This window comes from Hakea prostrata, chromosome 3 (genome assembly GCF_041222555.1).
Source record: "Hakea prostrata isolate BN-2017 chromosome 3, UWA_Hpros_2, whole genome shotgun sequence".
NCBI classification, from domain to species: Eukaryota; Viridiplantae; Streptophyta; class Magnoliopsida; order Proteales; family Proteaceae; genus Hakea; species Hakea prostrata.
Genome location: NC_142602.1, coordinates 5,822,970 through 5,846,419, shown reverse-complemented (window position 1 = coordinate 5,846,419; position 23,450 = coordinate 5,822,970). Strand labels below are relative to the sequence as shown.

The window sequence follows — 23,450 nt, the reverse complement described above, 5'->3', positions numbered from 1 at the left end:
GTGTTCGACTTAGGTCGCACACCTGGTCTGTGGTGGGTGAGTTTCCCAGCGGGAATTTTTTGCATTAGCTGTGGTGGGTGAATCTTCTAGCGGGGATTTTTTGCATCCACAAGGTTTTGATATTGGAACCTTGTTTAAGTGGACCAAGCTGCTTACCACATTGACCAACTCCCGTTTGGTAACATTTCGTTGCATTTTACTATTGCATTTCCTTGTGTCATTGCTTAAAGAACTTTTTTATGTATTCTAAAGGGGGAAATAAGATTTTCTAAATCATGTGTAGGATGCGATAAAACTCTTTTGACTATAATTTCTAATATCGGTATATTTCATCTCGCATGAAATGAACTTATTACTCCTAATATTTGGTATTATTTTGTTGTGCCTTATTGGTGCATTACTGCATTGACCCCTAGCTTATATTATTTGCAAAAAAAAAAAATAATAAATAAAATCTATTATAATAATTTTTGTGTATTGAAATTGTCTAAATGTAGTTAGGTGGACATTATATGATTGTTTTGCTTTTGAAGGCAACACACACATTATTTTCTACTCATGACAAAGTTAGAGGGTGTCTAAATTATAGTAGGAGAAACTAGGTATGTCCTTCTTAGATGATTTATTATCCAACACAAGGTAGGCTGTTTAATTATTTTTTATGAAATTCGTATAGTTTGGTAAATGTTATCGATTGAAAGTTTGGATCGATTCCTTGTCAAGGGAGTACAGTGTACTCTCTTAACATCTCTCAACCACAATATGAGTGAGACCCACATGAGTCTTACTAGGGATCCTACTCGGCTACTTAGTTTATCGGCATTCAAAAGTAAGTTCACCCTTGTTGCATGATTGAGAGGTGTCAGAGAAACACGTTATTCTTCCTTGATAGAGAGATGATCTGGACTCATCGAACGAATAGAATTTGGAGTTGATGATATTTGACAAGTGACTAGCAAAGGATGTTTGTCTTCTCATTCAAAGGTTTCATATACCCCACTTGCCCGGCATGCCTCATGGAAGAAATAAAGTGCTTGTGTTTCCTTCAAATTTTATTCATGTGATACGTTACTTCAATTCCTTTTGGCCTTATATATGATAATTGACAACACAAAGAGAGTAGGAGGAGGAGGAGAAGGAAGAGGAGAGGAGAGGAGGTTTTCACTTTTCATTTACAACTGCAAGAGAGAGTGAACAAGAGAAGAGTTTGCTATGACGAGGATATCATGTGAGGTGGGGGACAAGCACTTTGTACGAAACCTTTTTCTATCAAACTTTTAAATGGAATTATCAATTAACTAGCTAGCAATAGCTAGCTAGAAGGTAATAGGAATTTGTTTCTTTCCATCCCTTTAAAGTAATTTGGGAAATGTTTCTAATAGGAATTTGTTTCTTTCTATCCCTTTAAAACGTGGTAGGATTCAAGTTCAACCTTAACATTTACTTTATGGGCTGTCCCGGCCCAGCCCATAATACTGAAGTTGAAACACTGCCTTCTCGCATGGCCCAACTTGCAGTCTTGTACCATTCTTCTCCTCCTTGCCCTTTAAGGGTTTAAGCACCTGAAATCCTGATGAGATCAGTGAAGAGAACGAAACTTAAAGGGAAATGTTAGCAAAGTGCAGGAAGCCCATTGGAGTGGGCTTTGTTGACACATCTCTCTTTTACTCGCATGAAAAACTTGTGACTTGGGCTCTTAAGGTGAACCATCAATAAACTAAAGTGCCTTCCTTCCCAGACATTTTGATCTGCAACGGATTTCTTAGCTTTTATCAGGGAGAAGAAATGAGTTCTTAACTTCTTTATTTTAGTTTCTTGTTTCCTTCCAGCATTGCGGCTTCCAACTATATCATCCCTGTACCTAATCTGCACCTCTTTAATTGGTTTGATTTCCAAACATTTTATATTGTTTCCAATATTAAAGTTTCGAATATTGATTTTCCTACTGGATATAAGTAAATTTTTAAAAATACACATCTAAGAGAAACTGTGCGAAAGATTGTATAACCAAACAGGTAAATCGTTAGTAGAGATAGAATCCTTTTTTATTTTAAAAATGAATGCATTCTTTCTTCTATATAGAACTCCAATCATTTTTGATTATATAGGATAACCAAGTCTCCATAATGGAGTGGGCCAGAGTAAGGACAAGTAATCTTCGAAGTGGGCCAACCCAAATGGGCCAGGTTCTCTAATGAAAAGGAATGGGCTTGCACAGTTGGCTTGGGAAAATGAAAAGGTACAGAACTTGGGATCAACACAATCATCATCACTCTTTTTTTAGTAGATCATCATCATCATCATCACTCAGGAGTTGAAACTTGTAAGGAAAGTGGGTCACCATAAAAATACAAATAAATGAACAAGTATCCATTTTTTTTCAATTTGCTGATTCCTAGGCTAAAGAAAGATTGAGATGATTCTATCAATCTAGTGCCATGAATGGATCTGTCAATTTCATACATGACAGCATTGCTTATGCTTAACGACGCCATATATGGCCAAGATGAGTTCTGCTCCTGCCACCATCCTTGCCTCGTTGGGCCCTTAAGAATTAAAAAGCATGTATGATCTGTTCACTTTTTCCTCATCTTGCATCGAGTGGAGGTATGACTGTCTTGAAAAGAATTGATTACATTATAGACCAGCTAACTGAGCTGGCTAACTGGTTGGTGGGGCTTCATGATTCTAGATCAAGACTCAGAGAGTCATAATCCTATGAAGGCAAGACCAGTTGCATCGTTTACACAACTGGGTTGATTTCACTGGGCATTTGAGATGATGATTTCTGTGACTGCTAGTTGGAGAAAAACGTGAAGATCAAACTGTCGGAACCCTAATCAATTTTTTTTTAAGAAGGGAGAAGAAACCCATGTACACTATTGAAGATGATGTGGTGAGGTGGAGTGGGGTTGGAGCGAAGAAAATATTCTTTCAGAGGGCCCAGGATGATGGAGCCTTAAGCCAATTGTTAGAAGTTAGAAGTTTAGAACCTGATAGTGAGAGCTTTTGAAAGTTAGAGACTAAGAAGGGTCCTATTTTATGATTTAGCCCTTGTTTCTGTTCAGAAGTTCTGCTGCATGTAAAATTGTTATCTTTCCGAGGTGGGGTTTGGAGTTTGGACAATGTCCGAGTTCAGAACAATATGCAACCTGCACCCATCTTTTGACATTTTGGTTAAGTACCATCATTTCAGAAAAAGCAGAGCGAGCCATCTAATGAATCTCTGAATCAGGGCCGAATCGTATTGGGACTCTACCATTCATTTGACATGAATCTCTCCTCTTTTCAAAAATACAGCTTCCGTACAATAGAAGAGGTAGCTCCCATCAAATTTTTTCCAAAGCTTTATCAGATCGATTGTCTGCCTCAATTTCCTTGCCGTGACAGATCAAGAAAAGGATAGATGAAGAAAGGCAATGCCTTTCGAAAGCAAAAACCCTGTCAGTCACTTTTAAAAAACTCTGAAAAGTTTGTGTCAAGCTCTGTGGCTCACGCGTGCATTTCCAGGTTTCGTTTTGAGAGAGACAATCAGACGCTATAGGCCACACACAAGTCACAACACTGATTACAACCAGTGCCCCATATGTACTTATAAATTAGATAGATAACTAAACCCATGCAGTCATGCCCATATCTACATTCATCACTATCATTGTTCACTGGACAGTAGAAAGAGTTGAATCCAGGAGGTATGGAGGATGGACCCAGGTATCACACCATCCAATACATTTGGAAGCTCTTCAGATGTGATGGTGCTGCAATTGCAAGAGCCTTGAATAAGCACCATCAACTCGGCTAACAAGCTCAGTGTGGCTGCCTTGCTCTACAATGCGGCCATCCTGCACCACACCAATGTTGTCCACCCCTCTAATGGTTGAAAGCCTGTGAGCTACAAGTACCGTTGTCCTTCCCCTCATCAACCTTTCAAGGGCTTCTTGGAGAACGCACTCTGACTCTGCATCTAACGCGCTTGTAGCCTCATCTAATAGTAACACTGCTGGGTCCTTAAGCACAGCCCTAGCAATGGCAATCCTCTGCTTCTGTCCACCTGAGAGTTGCACTCCTCTCTCACCCACTGGTGTTTTATAACCATCTGGTAATCCACTGACAAACCCATGTACATTTGCAGCCCTGGCTGCCTCAATCACTTCGGCTTCTGTGGCTCCATCCTTCCCATAAGCAATGTTCTCAAAAATGCTTGCTGCAAACAGAACTGGTTCTTGTTGAACCAACCCAATTTTAAGCCTCAGGGACTTCAAATTGAGACGCTTGATGTCTTTCCCATCAATTAGAACCTTCCCAACCAATGGATCATAGAAACGCTCGATCAATGCAATAACTGAGCTCTTCCCAGACCCACTTGCACCAACAAGTGCTTGGCTCTGCCCGGCTCTGATCCTGAGGCTGAGGTCTTTGAACACCATGAGCTCCGGTCTAGCCGGGTATGCGAAGTCTATATGGCGGAGCTCGATCTCCCCACAGATTGACTCAACCGGTTCGGCCTCCGGTTCATCAGGATCAATCTTGGTAGAGCGATCAAGTATTGAGAAAACAGAGCTAATGGCCTCACCTCCCCTTATGATCTCGGGGGCAAGGCTAACAGTTTCTGCCACTGAATTAGCTGTTATGACTAGGACAACAAAGACCTTGATGACCTTGGAGAAAGTAGAGATGCCTCTGCTGACAAGATGTGCACCGTACCAGAGTATAAGGGCCTCAGAGCCATAAAGAGCTAGCTGGGAAAGTCCAAAGAGAAGGCCAGAAGACTGGCTACGACGAAGGCTTCTTATCTGTGGGATTCGTAGCTCATGGCTGAAGAGAGAGAGGATCTTGTCCTGGGCATTAAAGGCTGCCACTGTGCGGATGTTACTCACCCCCTCTCCTGCAATCATGCTTGTCTTGGCATGTGCCTTGGCTGTGTCTCCAGCAAAACCCTTCAGAGATAGTTGCTGCATTTGACAGTAGGTAGTGGAAATAAGAGTGTGGAAAACCCAGAATGATAGTCAGCTAACTAGTAGTTTTGAGGAGCAATCAATTCACCACAACTTGCAAAATGAGCCATTTAAGATATTCACAGAACAGATTATGATACAACTTGCAAACGGATCTCTCATTTAACCGTCTAACCTTAATTTTCTATTTTGAGTGAGCAAATAATAAGTAAAGGACACAGTCATCATTTTCTCTGTAGGAAACAGAACTAGTCTCAGAAAAGCACGAGGAGAATTGCAGGTGGTTAGATTCTCATAAAGAAACGAATACTAATCAGCCTGGAAATTTGGAGAGGAGAATGGAAGATGGGCGTGATGATGGCAAAGAAAGAAACAAAAACAAAAGATCACGGGCCAAACTCACGGCAAATCTTCCGTGGGTTCCAAGACACTAAATCACAGCAGCAAGAGCACAGGATCTCATTTGTCACTTACCTTACCTCCCATGTCCCATCAATCATTTCAAGGGAAATAGGAGGACACGTAGAAGTGAAACAAACCATGAAACATTAGATTTAACGCTCGGATTAAGAGGGAAAATATGGCAGAAAAACAGAGGCCATTATTTGTGTGTTTGTGTGTGCGTTTAATGACACATACGCTGCAGGACTAGCACATTGTCATACTTATCCAGTGATCAGGTCTACAGTTGCTTGGGAATCAGAGGAAGCATGTGGAGTGGAGTTCTTCGTTACAGTGGAATTTTGATATCTTGTCATTTATTGGTGGAAAAGAGAGTCAGATACAAAGTCCAGATCAGAAAACTAGGGTCCCAAACGTAATCTTTACTCCAATCTCAATTTGACCAACATGGCCGCACCAGACCCAGCTCAATTATTCATTTACACTGTTTTCGATCTAAGTTTTCACTATTCCAGTATCCAGCACCCTCAACATTATTTGCCAATATTCTCCGGTTCTGCAACAGAGAATCTAACTGGTATCGCGATAAACAGATCGAACAAAACCATTACTATAGAACACGCTCAAATACCCACTATAATCCACCATTTTTCAGATTTCAACTTCACAGTAGTCATTCGGAGTAACTACAGGAGGACCGGGGGTCAAAGTAGTTGAAGAAGAGTAAAGAAGGCGTACCTGGGCGAAGTTAGCAAGGACTAGAAGAGGGAACGTTGCGAGGATAAGGAGCGAAACCCTCCATTCGATTATAAAAGCAACAATGAAAGAGGTCAGCAGCGATGTCATGTTTTGCAGTATGACAGAGATTCTCTCGGCAATGGCTGATTTTACATCTGCTGCATCAGTGGCCAGACGAGCTGCAATCAGGCTTGAGTTGTTCTCCTCTTTATCGAACCATCCAACTTCATTCCTCAGGATTGCTGAAGTGAAAAATGAAAACAACACATCATGGTAGGAGATGGGCTATGTCCATGTAACCCAGAAAAGAGAAAATTAACAGGGACTGTTTAAGAACTATACCTGCAAGCATCATCCGTCTCACTCTAGTTGTTAGGTTCTCCCCCATTATGCTGAAGAAATAGTGCTGCGTCAAATATGCCACAACAGCATATAAACCTGTCCCTATATATATGAACACAAATTCCTTTGTTTTCCTCTCCATAGCATTAGGATCCCTGTAGTAGAACACCTCGATCATGTTACTCATCACAATTGCAAATGTTGGGCCAATAAATCCAGACAGAACCGATCCAACAGCACCCATTACTGCATAGGGCCATTCAGGTGCATTCAACTTCAGAAGTCGGCAGAAGTAGCCATGAGGTGCTGGGTTTTTCCGGTCAGTGTCAGCATTGGATATCATCTCAATCCGACCATCAGCTCCTGTGCTATACTGATAGCTTAAGTTTCTTAAACTACCAGATCTGAGGCTTAAAGACTTGGTAGAAAGTGAATGGCTCAAGCGTGATGACCTTGAACGACGGGTTGAGGGGGCTCCGAAGTCTCTGTTTCTGGCCATCTCTTGGAATCTGACTAAGGAGGCATAAGCTCCAGACTTGGCAATTAGTTCATCATGAGTTCCAGTTTCCACCACTTGACCTTGTTGAATAACAGCAACGCAGTCGACATTTCTTATTGTGGAGAGGCGATGGGCAACAACAATGGTCGTTCTCCCAACCATGAGGCGGTCCAGAGCCTCCTGAACAATGGTTTCAGAACCCACATCAAGGGCACTGGTTGCTTCATCAAGGAGAAGCACCTTTGGATTCTTCAGCATTGCTCTGGCAATTGCAATTCTCTGTTTCTGGCCGCCAGAAAGTTGAACTCCTCGCTCACCTACCTGTGCTTGTAGAACAGGACACTGTTTAGGATTTCATGTGAAACAGCATGCTTATGCTTAAGGAAGTAGAAATAATTTCAAAAATACATGGACATTAAGGATTCACGATTGACCTTGATTATAATTTTCAATCACAATACAAAACAAGGGTCTGAAACATTGATAAATATCTTCTGATTAAGAATGTCAACTTAATGTGCAACCACTACACTCACTTGAGTATTATAACCATTTGTAAGCAAAGTAATGAAGCTGTGAGCATTTGCAGCAGAAGCAGCAGCTTCCACTTCCTCAGTGGTTGCATCAGGCTTTCCATAGAGTATGTTCTCAAGTATGGTAGTTGCAAACAAAGCAGGTTCTTGGTTCACCAAACCAATCTGACCCCTCAGCCAATTCAGTTGCAAGGTTTTTATGTCTACATTGTCCAACAATACTTGTCCTGCTCAAATAGCAAGAGGAGAACAAACGTTATCAGCACAATTGAGGTAGCCATTAGATTTGAAATGATGGAAATAGTTAAGAGAGACGAGTATTTAATTACTTACCTTCATTAGGATCATAAAACCTTTCTATGAGTGAAACAACTGTGCTCTTTCCCGATCCACTGCCTCCAACCACAGCTGCAGTTTTCCCTGCGGGGAAGAAAATTGAAAAACCTCGGAAGATGATAACATCTGGGCGTGATGGGTAACTAAATATAACATCTTTAAATTCTATATTCCCGTTGACCTCCTCCAAACACTTCCCATCAGAATGGTCCTGAACTATAGAGGGTTTTTGCCTGATTATCTCCATAAGTTTGTATCCAGCTGATTTTCCTTTGCTAAATGCACCAAGATTTGAAAACGACTGACCCAAACTCCTGTTTAAGATGACCAGTTAATGAGAATCACATTATAACATGAAGAATATTAACAGAAGAGCAGAAGAAACGGTATAAGAAGAAGAAATCTCACATGCCACCAACAATTGCAGAGAAAATTGCAGTGAAGGCCTTCCCACCATCAGTCTGACCATTCCTGATGAAAACTCCGGCATACCAGAATACAAGAGCCCATGACATGCATGCAATACCATATGTGCATCCAATTCCAAGGCCCTTGGCCATTCCAGCTTTGTATCCAAGCTGAAGCGTGTTCTGTATCGCATCTGAATAGGTGTCAAGCGCCTTGCTCTCTCCGACATATGAGTATACAGTCCGAACTTGTGCAATTGCCTGTACATGAATTACATGATTAAGTTCATCGTAACTCATATTCTCATCACAGAAGCAACCATTCAATGTTCAGAACTATTATTAATCTATGTAAGAATTCGAGTGACTCCAGTCTTCCTACGTTACAAGTCCTTCATTCTAGTGAATCGTAAGACCGTTCATGCGTGGAGAAGGGTGTATTAGTGATTTTGAAAAGGAATTCCCAGGTCCCCACTTCCTCACAACAAACTTCACAAGCTGTTAAGTCTTGGAATGAAGAAATGAGGATACTTTCCAAACAAAGTCATCATAATGGGTCAAATCCTGAAAAAGGGTATACCTACAGAGTTTCTCGAGTTCAATAAAATCATCGACAAAATCTCCGGTCACAGACAGTTTCTTTGCCAAAATATAAAAAGAGAGAAGAAGAATGAGTTACCTGCTCCGCGATGATGCCTGCGTTGGCGTAAGATTCTCTGCTCTTGGAAGTAAGGCCTGTGAGAGTATAAGCGTACAAACCACCAGCAAAAGCAATCCCTGGAATCACGGCCACGCTCAGCAGTGCCAGTCTCCACGCCGATATGAAACCTACCACTAACCCAGCAAGAAAGGTAGAAAGGTAGTGTATGAAGTTGCCCACCTATAATAACCAAAAACCACCCCCAAAATAAGTTCCTCACACAGTCAAGAGCAACAATGATGGGAAAAAAAGGTTCTGGAAAATGCAAATCGAAATGGGTTTCTCTTTTTCCAAAACAAAAAAAAAAAATTTCCAAATTTGCAGAACAAACCTTCTCACTAATGGCATCTTGAACAAGAAGGGTATCTGTAGAGACGCTGAAAACAATATCTCCTGTTCTTGCATCTGTATCAAAGAACCCAACATCTTGCTTCAAAACTGCTTCCAAATACTTCTTCCTCAGTGTACTCACTTGCCTCTCTCCCGTGTACATCCAACAAGCGATCTCTGTAGAGCAATAAATTTCCCAAAATTTTTAAAATTAATCAACTAAATCATTCTATATAACCATGCCTGGATTACATCATTAGAACGCGTAATAATTCCAGATAATGATAGTTAAGGAAGGAATGCTCAATGCCAATAGAGTTTAGAAAGTGACGGCTACATAATCGTCTAACACTATATCGAGAAATTGATTTTATCGTGAGATTTAGTATTTTTGAGGAAATATCCTGAAAAAAAAACATGTTTTGAGTGTGACAAGCGAAGATTCTGAAAGAACATGGAATGCTAGATGGAACACAAACTACACTACGTGCCACTCTGTTTCAATATAGGGATCTTCGTTGGCATGAAATGCCATTAGAGCTGAGGTGAAGCAAAACTATCCAAAAGAAATATAACGGATTTCAAGATTCAGAGTGATAGATAGACAGCTATTCTCACCGGCGTATGACGACAAGCACACAATGAGTCCAAGGTAGACGAAGTAGAGAGCATACTGCATTGAACAGAACATATTAAGAAATATTTATGACGCAGATCTCAGATCAAAGATCGCTACAGGACTTTGAACATAAAAAAGCTAATAAAAAAAATGAGGTTCTCAGATGGTCGGAGACCAAACCTTGCAGACTTCTTCAGTCATCTGCTTGAAATTGGACTGGTTTTTACCGAACCCATTCACCATATCACCAAACAAGAGGAAGAAAACCGGCATGGCAGAGCCATGAACAACGGCTCCCAAGCTCCCAGCAATCATCAGACAGCAATCATACTTGTCCGCAAAAGAGAAGAGTTGGTAAAAGGGGAGACTCTGCTCTTTTTTCTTCTCAGCTTCTGGCATACTTTTAGTTTCTGTGTTTTCCGCCATTGGAAGACCAGACCAAGCTTCCTGCAACTCTCACCGTGTTTGTTTAAAAACCAAGATTCAAAAGGTTGGATAAAAAGGAGAAACTGTTAACGCTGCCTCGTCTCTGCTGGTTGCTTCTTGTTTGTCCATTCAGAGTGTCAACTTCAATGACCCAGTAGCTCACAGAAAAATCTGTGAGTTCTCTGTAAATGCTACTATAAATATAGGTTTTCCACCATTACAGCTCGGGTTTCGGAGTTAGAAACCCGTTTTTCCTTTTTCTCTGTTTAAGAGAACTGATAATGTCGGATGGGTTTGCAGTCCAAGACCTTGGAGCTTCGTTCGAACCCAGAGACGCCGGGAGGGGGAGAGAGAGACTGTGAAGTGTGAAGAGGAGAAAAGATAAAAGATCAAAAGCAAAGACCTTTGGTCAAACGAAAGGCGAAACAGAAAGACCATTTATAGGAGAGAATGGAATATATAACTCAAGAACCAACCATAGTTGGGTTTGGAACGAGAATTATTTAACTAGGGTTATATGAAATCTGGTTAACTGATTGAAACAGTACCTTACGCTTATTTATTTGTTTACTGTGATGCTTCGATCATCGTGCAGCTTAAACAAATTTACAGACTGACAGAATCTCACGTTCTCGTTAGTTACATTTCTAAAGTTTGTAGTTTTTGTGATTAAGAATGGTAATTGCCATGAATGAAGGTGCCATTAATGTTAATTAAATTTCTCTCTCTGTTTTATGTTCTTCTTGTCTCTTCTTATTGTAAAACACTAAAACTAATTCGATTCTACCTTGAGTACGTTCTGCCTGGAATGGATTGGTTGAGCTGGGAATGGGAGAGAGGAAGAAACCAAATCTTCAATGAACCTCGCTGACCCGTCAGTTATTATTTAATTTTTGGGGACCATTATATAGATGGATCTAAGAAGATTTCACTCATAATTACATATACACTACACTACATAGCTCTATATCTTTTTATTTTCCTTCTTCTACATCTCTTATAGGGAAAGAGTTCAACATAATAGTTGATTTTCACTCCAAACAATCCAATCCTTGCTTGCTGTGGTGGTTTGACATTACTCCCTTTTAGTGCTAAAAATTTTGGTGGAACAAATCTTGGTTGTTGTTTTTAAGAATTGTGGTCCCTTGTACATTAGAAGGTCATGAATCATATCTTTATTTCGTTTAGGGAGTGAAAATTTATGGAATTGAAATATGTTATTTAAGGGGGAGCCTACCCCTAAGTTTGGATCAGTCACAAGATATAGAGCCCACATCACAACCTCTATTCTTATTTTTATGTAAATTTTTAAGGAGTTGATAATAGCTACTTTTGGACTGGCATGCCTCTAAATTTAGACCAACCACTGATATAGGCCCACATCTCGAAAAATGGATTCCACCAGTGAAATGTGGGGTCCTACTTTCCATTGTAAGCTATTCATATTTAGAGGTAAGCTCTCCCAAGGTAGTAGATCCCTTAAGTTTATGTCCCCTACCAAAAATAACCTGAAAGAATATAAAATAAAAAAAAAATAAATAAAGAGAAATTTCTAATTTGCTATTGTATAATATGGAAAAGTTTAATGATAAGGTTTGCTTTTTATTATTATTATTATTATTTTGGTATACACTTGGTTTGCTTCAATATATACAAAAGGGCAAGGAGAAAGTTCATGTGGGGAAGGAGAATTGACAACCAAGCAAAATTAGGGAGATTTACATCAAACCTAAAGGTAAAAAGGGCTCTCTAGCTTGCTTTAGGGTCTATTTGATTGTAATGTGAATTCCTGGATTTATGAAATCTAAGATTCACCTTCTTACACTAAAAACATGAATCTATAGGTTTATGGGTATGAGGTGAAATCCAAGCGCTAAACATTTTAGCCATGACTCCATAGATGTTTTTTCAAGATGAATTTATAGATTTTATTTCGAATATTCAGGCTAACCAAACAATTAATTTCATTAATCATGACTCAATAATTTGAAATTTCAAGATTTTTTAAATCTCCAGACTCAAGTAACCAAACCGGCCCTAAACATTGTAAAGAGTTGGCTCAGCACATTACCCTGGGGTGTTAAATGTTAAAACTAAAACATTTATAATTTTATGGGCCCATCCCAAAAGACCATTTTTTATGGGCTTTCCAAGTGTACAGAAGAATCCAGCCCACAATTGATTGGCCTTAGACCATTTCTTGGGGCGACATCACTTGGGAGATATGTCAAAGACAGAATCAATCATTAGGGGACTGTTTGGTAACTAGATTTTCTCAAACTCATCAAACCAGATACCCTAGCTAGCATTACCTGGAAGTAAGACCGGGACAATAAAAGACATCTTCAGTTCCATCTGGAGTTGTTGATGTTTATATATTTGGGCAAAATCCCAGTCGCTTTTTCTTTCTTTTTTTCCTTCTGTAAATCGATGGACCAGGTACAATTTTAAAGCTGGAAAATTGTGCAAATTGATGGATTATGGGTCCTGGGCCTCCTGGCCCATCATCCTTCCTAAAGCAATATAGGATATTATAATAGCGATTAGTGTGAAAAGCCAAGGGATTAGCCGCAAATCTGTCGGCTAATCCAAAAACAAGGTAGTGTTCTTGGTTGGGTTTCTTCTTGTCATGTCTTATGGCTTCAAAAGATAGCAAGAGTCCACCAACCAACCAGTTTTTCTTTTCTTTGTTAGAAATTCTTATAATGCAAAAGTAAACAAAGATTCCAAAAATACAAGTCAGTAACAGATGAATACAACCATCCAAAGCTCCCAAACTTAGGCTGTAATGTTGCCATTTCGGGAAACATTTAAGAACCCTACCTAGTTTTAGTCTTGCTTTAGTAACTACTAGCCACATGCTTTGCTTTATAAACTACACAACTTGATTTGGGCGACCCCCACAAGCTCTTTCCACACTAGCTACCACTCTGATGTACATGAGTATATATGGCCCTGGCCATGCTAAAACCATTGACATAGCACCATGCCCGCCCATGATGACCCAATCTCCATGGATCATTACTAAGCTCTTGGTTCTCATGTTGGTGGGCTCTCCAGCTTTGGAATCTAAGGTGATCATGTAGAGCAGGAATTCTCAACAACTTTTTATTCTTTTTCTTTGTTTTAGGAAGATTGGTTTGTTGAAAAGGGAAGAAAAAGAGGAAAAGTGAAGAGAGGGGACCCTTGATTCCAATTTAAGAAGAAAACTACTAACAACTTGTACGAGGCATAGAAGGTGGTCAGGTTAAATGGCGTTAGAGGAGATGATTCCAACACCTGGGTGGTGATTGGAAGTCATGGGCCAGTCAGTCTTCAACTCGTCGTATAAACCACCTTACCTAACTTTTGATCTTCATTTGCTTTACAAAAGTTGATATGGGCGAGCATGCTTAAAAGCTGTGGCTTGCTCCCCCTAATCTCTACAACCTAGCGCTTCCACGGCTTACACCACCCATTCGGTTGTTGCGAGATGGATTAAACAAATGCCATTTGGGAATTTTATCAAACACCTCGGGGTCACTATCAAATTTAACTAGGATCCTGAGGAGAATTAGATACTTATAATCAGAATAAAATTAATAAATCAAATGGATCTATTCCCTTGGAACCACAATAAGGACCTATTAACCTATACAGACTTTGAAGGCATGGAATCCTAAATACAACAACATTCCGAGTGATGTAAGATTACTCATCTCCCTGCTCACTAATTCCTAATCAAGCACAAGATCAAGCAGCTTTTGAGAACTACTTATTGGCCCTTAAAAAGACACTTGGGGTGTAAGTGTAACTCAAGTCTCGGTAACCACTGGCACTTGGCAGAGCTTGGATTCACAAAGAGGAACCAAGTAAGCCCATCACATCTGTAAAGTATAACTTTATTCTAATACACGTGTATATTTAATAACTAAGTATCCTGGCATCGATTAAGCCAAAGCCGAAAGAAGAAGATTCATGGAATCTAATTATGATTAATTACTTTAGGTTTAGGCTTTGCTGTCATTTTTTTAATTGCCTTATAAAGTTAGGGTTTCCCGTTTCCTGGTGGGTTCTCTGGGTTGTCTTTTGGCTTGGCAAAAATATTCACACCAAATCCTAATCAAAGAATTTATCCAGAACTGGTTACTGGCAAACATATTCACTATTTATTGTGGGAAAGATCTGATTATCAATGTGGATGTAGATAATCTTGTTGAGCTATTTAAATTTATGTGTGGTATGTCAATGTAATTAGTTGTTTTTGTGATTCCCATCAGCCAAATTTGAAAAATATTTGAATTTTAAACAACCAACTATGAATATCAGTCATTAGTCATACTGCTACATATGAGCTAAATGGACCAAGTCCATCGTTTTCTGCACATCGCTGTCATTGTTTTTGTTCGATATATTCTGGTGCCATGTAACATTCTGCAGGTCATTTCCTCACTCACAGCATCTCTCTGCTCTGCTTTGATGGATGTCACAGAGTTCCAGACTGACTTGGGCTAAGTATCCATTTTATGATTTCTTCCTATGCACCAGTGCTATCAGCAGAGAAGGCATACCATAAACGGCTTTCTGCTGCTGAGATTACTAATGGAGCATTTGAGCCATCATTAATGATGGCAAAGTGTGAAACTCGCCATGGGAAATACGAACCGGACCCCCGCGGGGGCACCTCCAGGCCGACCCAACACGGGGTCCCCGGGGTTTATTATTTTTCAGTGTTTACCGGGGCCCCCGTGTGGCCCCCGCGGGTCGCGCCGGCCGGGAAAACATGGCCTGTTGTTTGATGTACAGGGGTGATGTGGTACCAAAAGATGTAAATGCTGCAGTTGCCACAAACAAGACAAAGAGGACCATCCAGTTTGTGTGGACTGGTGCCCTACAGGATTCAAGTGTGGTATCAAATACAAAGGGTAGTTAGTATGATCTCAAACACTACTTATGTCGCTGAGGTTTTCTCGAGGATGATCATAATTTTGACCCGATGTATGCAAAGCGTGCTTTTGTATGTTTGTATGTTGGTGAGGGGATGGAGAAGGAGAATTCTCTGAAGCCCAGGAGGATCTAGCTGCTCTTAAGAAAGACTATGAAGAGGTTGGTGCAGAGTCAGTGGAAGGGGAAGATGACGAAGGCGATGAGTACAAGATGTTAAAGTCGTGAACAACCTAAATCAGCATCTAATGTTCACTACTGCATTCTGCAATGGGGGAATTTGCCATCCAGTTTCTGTAGGGTTTAGGTTTCTTTTTGTTTTCCCAGAGTGTCAGGTCTTAACATTTACATGAATATTACATGAACCTATATTCTACTTCAGAATGAAATTCGAAAAGTTTCATGAATGCATTAATTGGGAAATTTTACACACAGTTCTGCAGTTTGTATACAATTCAGTATCATTAGACCCCTCTCACTAAGCCTCAAGAATCACGGAATCATGGGAAGCATTTCATCCTCTGCAACAAAATATCAATCGAATTTGCATCAATTAGGATTAGATAATTGAAGGAGAAAACAATTAATTTTATACTCAAAATTTTATATACCTGTTTTTCAATTTCAATAGCAGAAGCAGCAAGCCTTCTTGTCAACATTGATACCTGTTGTTCACAGTTTTCAGCATCGGTATCTATCACACAATGAAAGTATAAACCATTAATTTTGTTCAGCTCTGTATCAGTTGTGTAATAACTGGTGCTTTAAGCACTATTTTTAGTGCTCACCGTAATAGTAGGTTGACAAGATATTGATGCGCTCAATTGGCTGAAACAAAAGCATGGTTACTAATTAGTTCTGTACTCTCAGAAAAGCAGAAGAGTAAGCTTATTCCATTTTTTTCCTTCAAAAATAAAGTAGAACTTTCAATTGTCTTTCTGAAAAGGAGAATTTATGAAAACTAGACTTCCTGTGTCAAGGAGAGTCATGAGTGTATTAAAAGTAAGATGCATAATTCTTTGATATATTTTATGTACTGGCAAGGGTTCACAACGTAAGATGCGCAAATGCAAACATATAAGAAATTTACCATAACAAATATTCCTTCTTGACGGGTAGGGAGTTCCTCCAACTTTCTTAATGTCTCATCACCGCTAGTAACTCTACCAAATATCGCATACTAAGTGGGCATAGAAAATGAGAAAATAAGTACATAAATCAACCATGACAATGATGCTTATCAAAAATTACCAAGTCAAAGGACACTACCTGGCCATCGAGGTGAGGGGCATCTCCAAGAAGGATTGAAAATGAGGAAGATGCACTATTGGGATCAGCATATCTACAGCAAAGTGGAATATTAAAAGCTTTCAGTGCAGCAAAAGAGGTCAGAATTGATCAAATGCCCACAAGATCCAGGAAAATGAGAAGGTAAATAGCACAAAGCTGAATGGAAGCAAATTTTGACCACATGCCTTTGCGTTTCACATAGAATATCAAATAAATAAAGATTCCAAACCAGTATCAGGCTTATCATACTCACTGTCATCGTGAAGTTTAAAATGAAAAGGCTTCATGAAAATTATCCCTGAGGGATTCAGCAAAAATCTGGTTTTGACCCACGAAAAAAAAAAATTATGGCTACCAGGATAACAGGACAAATACCATATCAATGTAGTTAGAGACATTAACTGCAACTAGCTTAACGTATAAATTTCTTAATTGAAGTTGCAGAAGAATCTAATGCAGCAAAACAGTTGAGAACTCCATCAAGCTGTCTGACAACATCACCCAGTCTTTAGGTTACTCTGAAATTTGTTGAGCAGATTCTTCTCCAAGTGGAACAAAACAAGGGGAGAAAAATTTGTTCAACTTAACCAATAGCAAAATTAGACTCATGTGCCGATACAGACAGACCCTAGTACCACAGATGAGTCCTGGTAATCTGGCAGCACTGATTTAAACTGACAATTAAATCTGTTTAACTAATTGAAATAATTGAGATACGAAGCCAACCGAAGTCTCAACTAAATGTTCATTATTGCATAAGCAAGCAAAAAAAATTTACATGATGTCTCAGATAAACATTCTTGAATTAAAAGGTTGCAAGATGCATTGAGAAACATAAATTGGACACGAAGGTGCGATCCCTCAGTAACTAAGAGTTGGAGAGCATATTTTTTAATAGAGTTTACCTCCCCATAGAAAGTATGCCTCTTACGTGCTTCACATGACTAAATTCACCAACAACAGTTTTTTTAGCTTCCTCTCTTTGCCCATCATTCAAAGGAGTTGCTCTGCCACCTACAACATCAGCCACTTGAGCAACAAAACCCTTGTCAACCTGCATCCAGTTATTCAATGTCACAGATAAGAGACTAAATATACTTTTCATAAGCAAGCCACAATTCTGAAGGTTTAAATGACTACCCGGAAAAAGTGATTAGTATTGTAGCATCCCAAGCGAACAAGTTTGAATATATGCTCAACTGTTTTTGGGGCAACCTTGGGGAAAAATCCAAACTCAATGTCACCATAATTTGTCTGCATCCCAAAGAACCAAAGAATTGGAAATATCATCAGCAACAAAGTCCAAATTGCTTAATGCATAAGAAACATGTAATGGGACTAGTAACCTTATGGAGTATCAATAAAAGAATCGGTTGCATATTTTGTTGAAGGGTAATTTACTTTCTTAGATCAAGAAATTTGAAAGGACCTAAATCAAGGGCTGATAGCCCCAATCAGTTGGGATGGGAATTCAATAAAGAAGATTTTTATCATGGAAAAATATGGCAACTGAGAATAACAATAGATTACTACAATGAGAATTTTCCATGTCCCAATATATTTCAACAATATAGAGCAGCTACAGTGTCAAGAAAACTACTAGGAATCCATCAGCAACTAAGACAATTAATGAATAATTAACAGAACACCAAAATTATTCAAGGGAAAACTGAAACAAATGTACCAACAAGAACCTACTTTGTGCTTCGCACGTATTCAAGGTGACAGGTAATTGGGCAGCAGCAATTGGAAAGAAAAACTAATTAGAGATAACAATCGACCTAACTGCAGCCTAAGGTACGCCTTCGGCAATAAAGCAACTAAACCTCATCAGTTTCATCAAACAAAAAAATCCAGTTATCATCCAGTCATATAAGTCCATATGTAGGTTTAACTCATATAAAACTATGCCAAATTGACTTGCTTGACACAGTAATAGAAATAACTCGTAAACCTTGTATATTAAAATCCATTATGGGTTTTCTAACTTTAACAAGCTCATTATAACCACAACCATTGAAACTGAAAGCCCAAAATCCATTAATCGAAGTAACCAGGGTTTCATCAATCCACTATTCACTAGCATGCTGACCCAAGGATTGACATAAACTGAAAGGTCACCATGAAGCCATTCAGATTGCCAATCAACTAGTTGATCTGCGTCTAAGCATTTTATTTTGTAGATTTGTTCCATCTTAATGGTCCTCTGCAAAATGCCTTTCAGTCACAGTGCAACCCACAGGTAACAGAGACACAAACATATGCACACACATGTGTTGCTTCAACCCGTAACAGTAACTTAGCTTTCTCCTCATTAAGAGTTATTGTATAAGAAATAATGCTACAGCAGTATGGCTGATGCTGGATCCCATCCTATAACTGCATAAATTGGGTAAAACCCTGCTGTGGAATATTCAATGGGGGAGCCATTAAGTCCCCTAATCCCTGAAGCAGCTACCTATTTGAAAGGCCAACTTAAGGTCACAGATGGTTTTCCAAAATCAGATGCATTACAGAAGCTACACTAAAGTAGGAAAAGGGTTCTATCCTCCAAAAAAATTCCACATGCAGTGTTGAGGCTTTAACATGCTTGGCACAGTTCCTAAAGTAACCCATCAGAATCTCAAATGTAGGAATGCCACCGGACCTGATTTAAATATCCAAATGGTAAGCTGATTTTCTCCCCCTGCAGATTCCAGGTGCTGACCAAGCAATTGTAATCCTGATCCCCTGCCTAAGGAATAAAGAATATGTTCCCCCAAAGAAAACTGCATAGTTGTCATGATGCCCATGCAAGGCCAACATACTTAAGGGTGGAACAATATTTAAGGAAGATTTTCCATAGGACAGGTATATATGTTTCTGGCAACACCAAATATTTCTTCAATCTTTTAGGTCCAAGCACCTTGATACATAGGACAACAGTCCCCTTTGGCATCATGGACTGGCTTGTTGCTTTAGCATTACCGTGGTGACATCTTGAAACTAGATCAAACTGAGAGATAAAACTTATACACTAAGTTTTCTAACCGAATGAAAGAAGTTTGGTGAACAATTGCAACACAAATTTAACTTACAGATCACAGTAATATGAGATATCTGAGCCACCAACTGTTTGTGTATTCATTTTAACCAAACAATGAGAGTTTATTCGACGTCCATTACAGCAGCAAAGAGATAGTATCTGGTTAAAAAGACCAGAGAAAAACTGACATTTTGCAAGTGGACAAACTGCTCCGAGTAGCAAGGACTGGGTTAGTGTTCCTAAGAAAGCCAGCTTTCTGATGAAAAAATACCATCTACTGCTTTCTGAAGGTAATTTATTGCACTTCATTCAACCAAGAAAGAAGAATGAACAAGGAAAGAATACTAGGATGGATAACATAAAGAACATTGATTATTGCCCCCCACAAATCATTAGCGTCAATCCAACTTTTTAAGAGTTAGAGGACCACGTCCATTGAACATATTTCTCACTGAAAAGTGAAGCATGGAGCAGTTCAAAATGAGAACTTGTGAGCATTGCCAACAGAGGATATACAATAGAGTAGGTGAAAGATTCACGAATATGGACAAGAGAATGACCTATTACATCCTCTAGAAACCTTGTCACCTGAAGGCAACATGCTGTAAAGAGGCAGAATCACAGCATGCCAATGATGCTTGGTATCATCAAATGAGTATTTGTTATTGAAACCAATGAATTGACTGTTAGAATGTTTTCAGAATTTAGCAAGAGTCAAGAACCTAGAGAGGTGGACATGGAGAATACACATCTTGGGAAATGGGAGAATAGCATTCCTCCTAGGGGGAAAAAACAACAAAAAGAAGCCTTGTCCCAACTAAATGGCGTTGGCTACATGGATCTTTGCCTTCCAATCAGCTTTATTTGAGACCATCCTGAATACAAGGCCAAAGCTATACACATCTTTTTCACCACTTCTACTAAGGTTATCTTAAGTCTGTCCCTTACTTTTCTAATTCCTCCGATCTGGAAGTAGTCACTTCACCGTCTGAGGGCACTTAAGAGCCTTTGTTTAACGTGGCCAAGCCACCTCAATTGACTTTCTCATAGCTTATCATTTATAGGAGCTACCCTCAAACTAGCTCTAACATGATCATTCATAACCTTATCGTTCCTAGTTTTGTCACACATCCATTTTAGCATCCTCATTTCTGCTATACTAAGTTTATCTCTATGATGCTTTTTAACAGCCCAACACCATCCATCCTACCCATCAACAATTGCAGTAGGAAACAAATACAATGTGGCATTCATCATTCACTAAAGGCATGTGAATTTCGAGCATTGCCAAAGGCGATGAAGGTGGCCATCCAGTAGAATCGCTAACTACTTGAGCAGAAGAAGCATCATTTAGACGATGGACCGAATAACATCTAAAATGCAAAAGCAAGACTGTACAGTCACAGTTCACGCATAGAACATTCAACAGAGAGTGCATTTGGAAGAGTAGCAAGTTGATTTGATCCAGAAGAAATCTAAATCAACTACAAGTAAATACCAAAAGAAAATAACTACTAGGTCTGGTTTTTGGAAATTCAACCAGTCTCAAATTTCTTGCATACCGTCTACGAATAACTCAGAATTTCCTTGTTTAGTACAAATTCTTTCAAAAAGTAACAAAAATTCCGGAACCGCTAATCAAAGACGATGCAAGATATCAACACCATGAAGTGAAGGATAGAAAGTAGAAAAATAACAGCAAAGAAACGTTTCAGTCGAGCAAAGAAACCTGAAAAACAACACGAGCCGATCCGAGTTCAGAATCTTCAGAAGAAACTCGATTCAACGCCAAAGAAATGGAAGCCAAGATCCAAATCCAATTGGTCTTTCCCATTTTTGTTGGGAACTTTGGCGCGAGATCTCAGTACGAAGCCTTCGCGTCAGTACCAATTTTCGTTCACCGCGCAGAGAAGACCGACTAGAGAGGGAAAAGAGAAGAAAGTAAGTGGGCCTTAAATGAGAGAAGCCCAGGCCCTAATGTTTTACGGGTTTTGGGCCTTTTTGCGATTCTTATTTCTGAACAAAATAAGGAACCTGGAAGAAATATGTATATTCTTCTCGGACCTTTATGATACAAAGTCCAGCCCAAGGCTGTATGGGCTTCGCTTAGATCAAGATATTTTCTTAAGGAGAATTCAGAGTTCACCACCAACTTTTCTACTTTTCTTAGCCTTTAATTCTTTTTTTTTTTTCTTTATAATATATAAAAAGATACTGTATATATATTTATTCACACCCAGTAAGATAACTTCACCTAATAATGGCAATTTTTTTTTTTTTTTGGTTTTTATGTGATTGATTTTTGGACGGATTTGAATTTTTTTAAATGGATATAAATGCAAATTTGAATACTACATTTTTAATTATCCATTTACAACCATACTTACATGAGGGTTATTATTGTTTGCTAAAAAATGAAGTTTCCTTTCCTTTGTACATAAGAAAGCAATCCTTCTTCTATAAAAAAACAAAAACAATGATTCATGATGAGAGAAAAGAAAATGACGATATGAACAGATGATGTGTCTACGTGGATGGATATCCATATGTTTGGTCCATTAGAAATCATGATTTATTAGAACTTTTAAATAATATGATATGATAATGGTGTGAAGAACACAAGAAGATATTATTAACATTTGACTAAATGATAAAAGAGAGGAGAGTTAATCAAGACAAGTAAAAGCCAAATCGAAGAAGTTCCAAAAGGGAAAGTTTAGATACATATGTGGCGTTGGAACACAAAGGAATTGATGTTAGGCAAACGTCACCTTCCTCGTTCTATCATTATAAACCCTAATTAACAAAGATTGTTCAGGAAGAAAAACAACTCGTTTTAGAAAAAGAGTAGCTACTACCCAAATCCAAGTTTCTGATAGGAGATTTTTACCAATAAACCAACTGGTCACTTCTTGTTCTTGTTCTTCTTCCATAACCATAACCATGTTTGCTTTATGTCATCTTCAGTCACCGACGTTAAAGAAGAGATGAGGGGACACGAAATCCGTGAATTTCGCCAAACCAAAAGGAATCCAAAATAATGATTTAGAAGAGAAACTGCTGATGATAATGACTTTGCTCCATTAAGATTAAAGAAAAAAAGAAGCTAGGCCGGCCAAGCATCTCTTTCTTTCTTCCCTTCTTTCCTTCTTTCTTCCTTCTTCTTTCCTTTTGAGTGGTTTGTATTGTATTTTTTTAATTTAATTCTTAAGCATGACCTTTCATCTCTGCTATCATTTCATTGGCTTTCACCATCCAACAGAGAGAGAGAGAGAGAGAGAGAGAGAGATTTTGATGCTGTTGTTTTTATCATCTCAGTTTTAACTCTGAAAAGAAAGTTTGAATTGAAGAGCAAATCTTTTCATTTAAACCTATCTAGATCGAACTGAGGGACCCTCTTTCTTTGATTACTTGTTAGACAAGGTTGCAGGTGTTGGTTTTATTATCTTTGGAACCTCAAATCAAATCATGAATGAACCGCCTTCATATACATTCATCATATCTCTTAATAATACTTGCCTTCTTAAATGGGGTGAACGAAGAATCTATATAAGTTATTTTCCCTCAACAAAAAAAGAAGAAGTAAGAGCTACGTGTCCAAAACCCAGCCTTAATTGTGACTTACTTTGATAGGTCTCTGTCTATAAATGTATTCCCATTCCAATCACCTTCACTCATCACTTCTTTCTTTCACATCTGCTTTTCCTTATATTCTAATTTTCTGAGTCGCTCAATCGCTCACTGTTTATTTTGCTGCCTGACTCAGGTTATGATCGAGTTACCCCACTCAGTACTCTGTACGTACTCACCCAATCCCCTTTAATTCTTCTGGATCTCTTAGTAAGGAGAAGGAGAAGAAGCTTGCTTTTTGTCCTTCTTTGATAAAGTTTCCATGATCATTGATAAATCAAATGAAACCTTTTCA

The 23,450-nt window shown here is 39.0% G+C and overlaps 2 protein-coding genes and 1 pseudogene across 3 annotated transcripts; 1 reads left to right on the top strand and 2 right to left on the bottom strand.

Moving 5' to 3' along the window:
• Positions 1-3,138: 3,138 nt before the first annotated feature.
• Positions 3,139-10,689, bottom strand: LOC149020337 (ABC transporter B family member 19-like). The gene is made up of 10 exons (XM_089148446.1): positions 10,042-10,689; positions 9,861-9,915; positions 9,244-9,419; positions 8,892-9,092; positions 8,214-8,473; positions 7,803-8,119; positions 7,473-7,696; positions 6,438-7,257; positions 6,096-6,337; positions 3,139-4,952 (listed from the first exon to the last, which is right to left on the bottom strand). Exons 1-10 carry the CDS (start codon positions 10,285-10,287, stop codon positions 3,744-3,746), a joined length of 3,750 nt encoding a protein of 1,249 aa, XP_089004572.1. The 5' UTR covers positions 10,288-10,689; the 3' UTR covers positions 3,139-3,743.
• A 3,936-nt stretch (positions 10,690-14,625) lies between these two features.
• Positions 14,626-15,438, top strand: LOC149020336 (tubulin alpha chain pseudogene; annotated as a pseudogene).
• On the bottom strand, positions 15,079-21,432 carry LOC149020335 (Cyclophilin-like peptidyl-prolyl cis-trans isomerase family protein). 2 transcript variants are annotated; one of them, XM_089148448.1, is made up of 8 exons: positions 21,255-21,432; positions 17,641-17,754; positions 17,406-17,554; positions 16,480-16,552; positions 16,301-16,390; positions 15,999-16,038; positions 15,822-15,875; positions 15,079-15,731 (listed from the first exon to the last, which is right to left on the bottom strand). In XM_089148448.1, exons 1-7 carry the CDS (start codon positions 21,357-21,359, stop codon positions 15,835-15,837), a joined length of 612 nt encoding a protein of 203 aa, XP_089004574.1. In that variant the 5' UTR covers positions 21,360-21,432; the 3' UTR covers positions 15,079-15,731; positions 15,822-15,834. The 2 variants fall into 2 exon arrangements, with proteins under 2 accessions (XP_089004574.1, XP_089004573.1); XM_089148447.1 differs by having other exon boundaries at positions 15,080-15,731; positions 15,822-15,904.
• Positions 21,433-23,450: the final 2,018 nt, after the last annotated feature.

Excerpts from the sequence above, each read along its gene's own strand:
- LOC149020337 (XM_089148446.1), bottom strand. The coding sequence starts at position 10,287 with ATGGCGGAAAACACAGAAACTAAAAGTATGCCAGAAGCTGAGAAGAAA. Across the intron at positions 7,697-7,802 it reads GTTTTATGATCCTAATGAAG|GACAAGTATTGTTGGACAAT; the intron begins GTAAGTAATTAA and ends CTATTTGAGCAG. Across the intron at positions 6,338-6,437 it reads GAGACGGATGATGCTTGCAG|CAATCCTGAGGAATGAAGTT; the intron begins GTATAGTTCTTA and ends TTTTCACTTCAG.
- LOC149020335 (XM_089148447.1), bottom strand. The coding sequence starts at position 21,359 with ATGGGAAAGACCAATTGGATTTGGATCTTGGCTTCCATTTCTTTGGCG. Across the intron at positions 17,555-17,640 it reads ATACTAATCACTTTTTCCGG|GTTGACAAGGGTTTTGTTGC; the intron begins GTAGTCATTTAA and ends AACTGGATGCAG. Across the intron at positions 15,732-15,821 it reads CTATTGAAATTGAAAAACAG|AGGATGAAATGCTTCCCATG; the intron begins GTATATAAAATT and ends ATTTTGTTGCAG.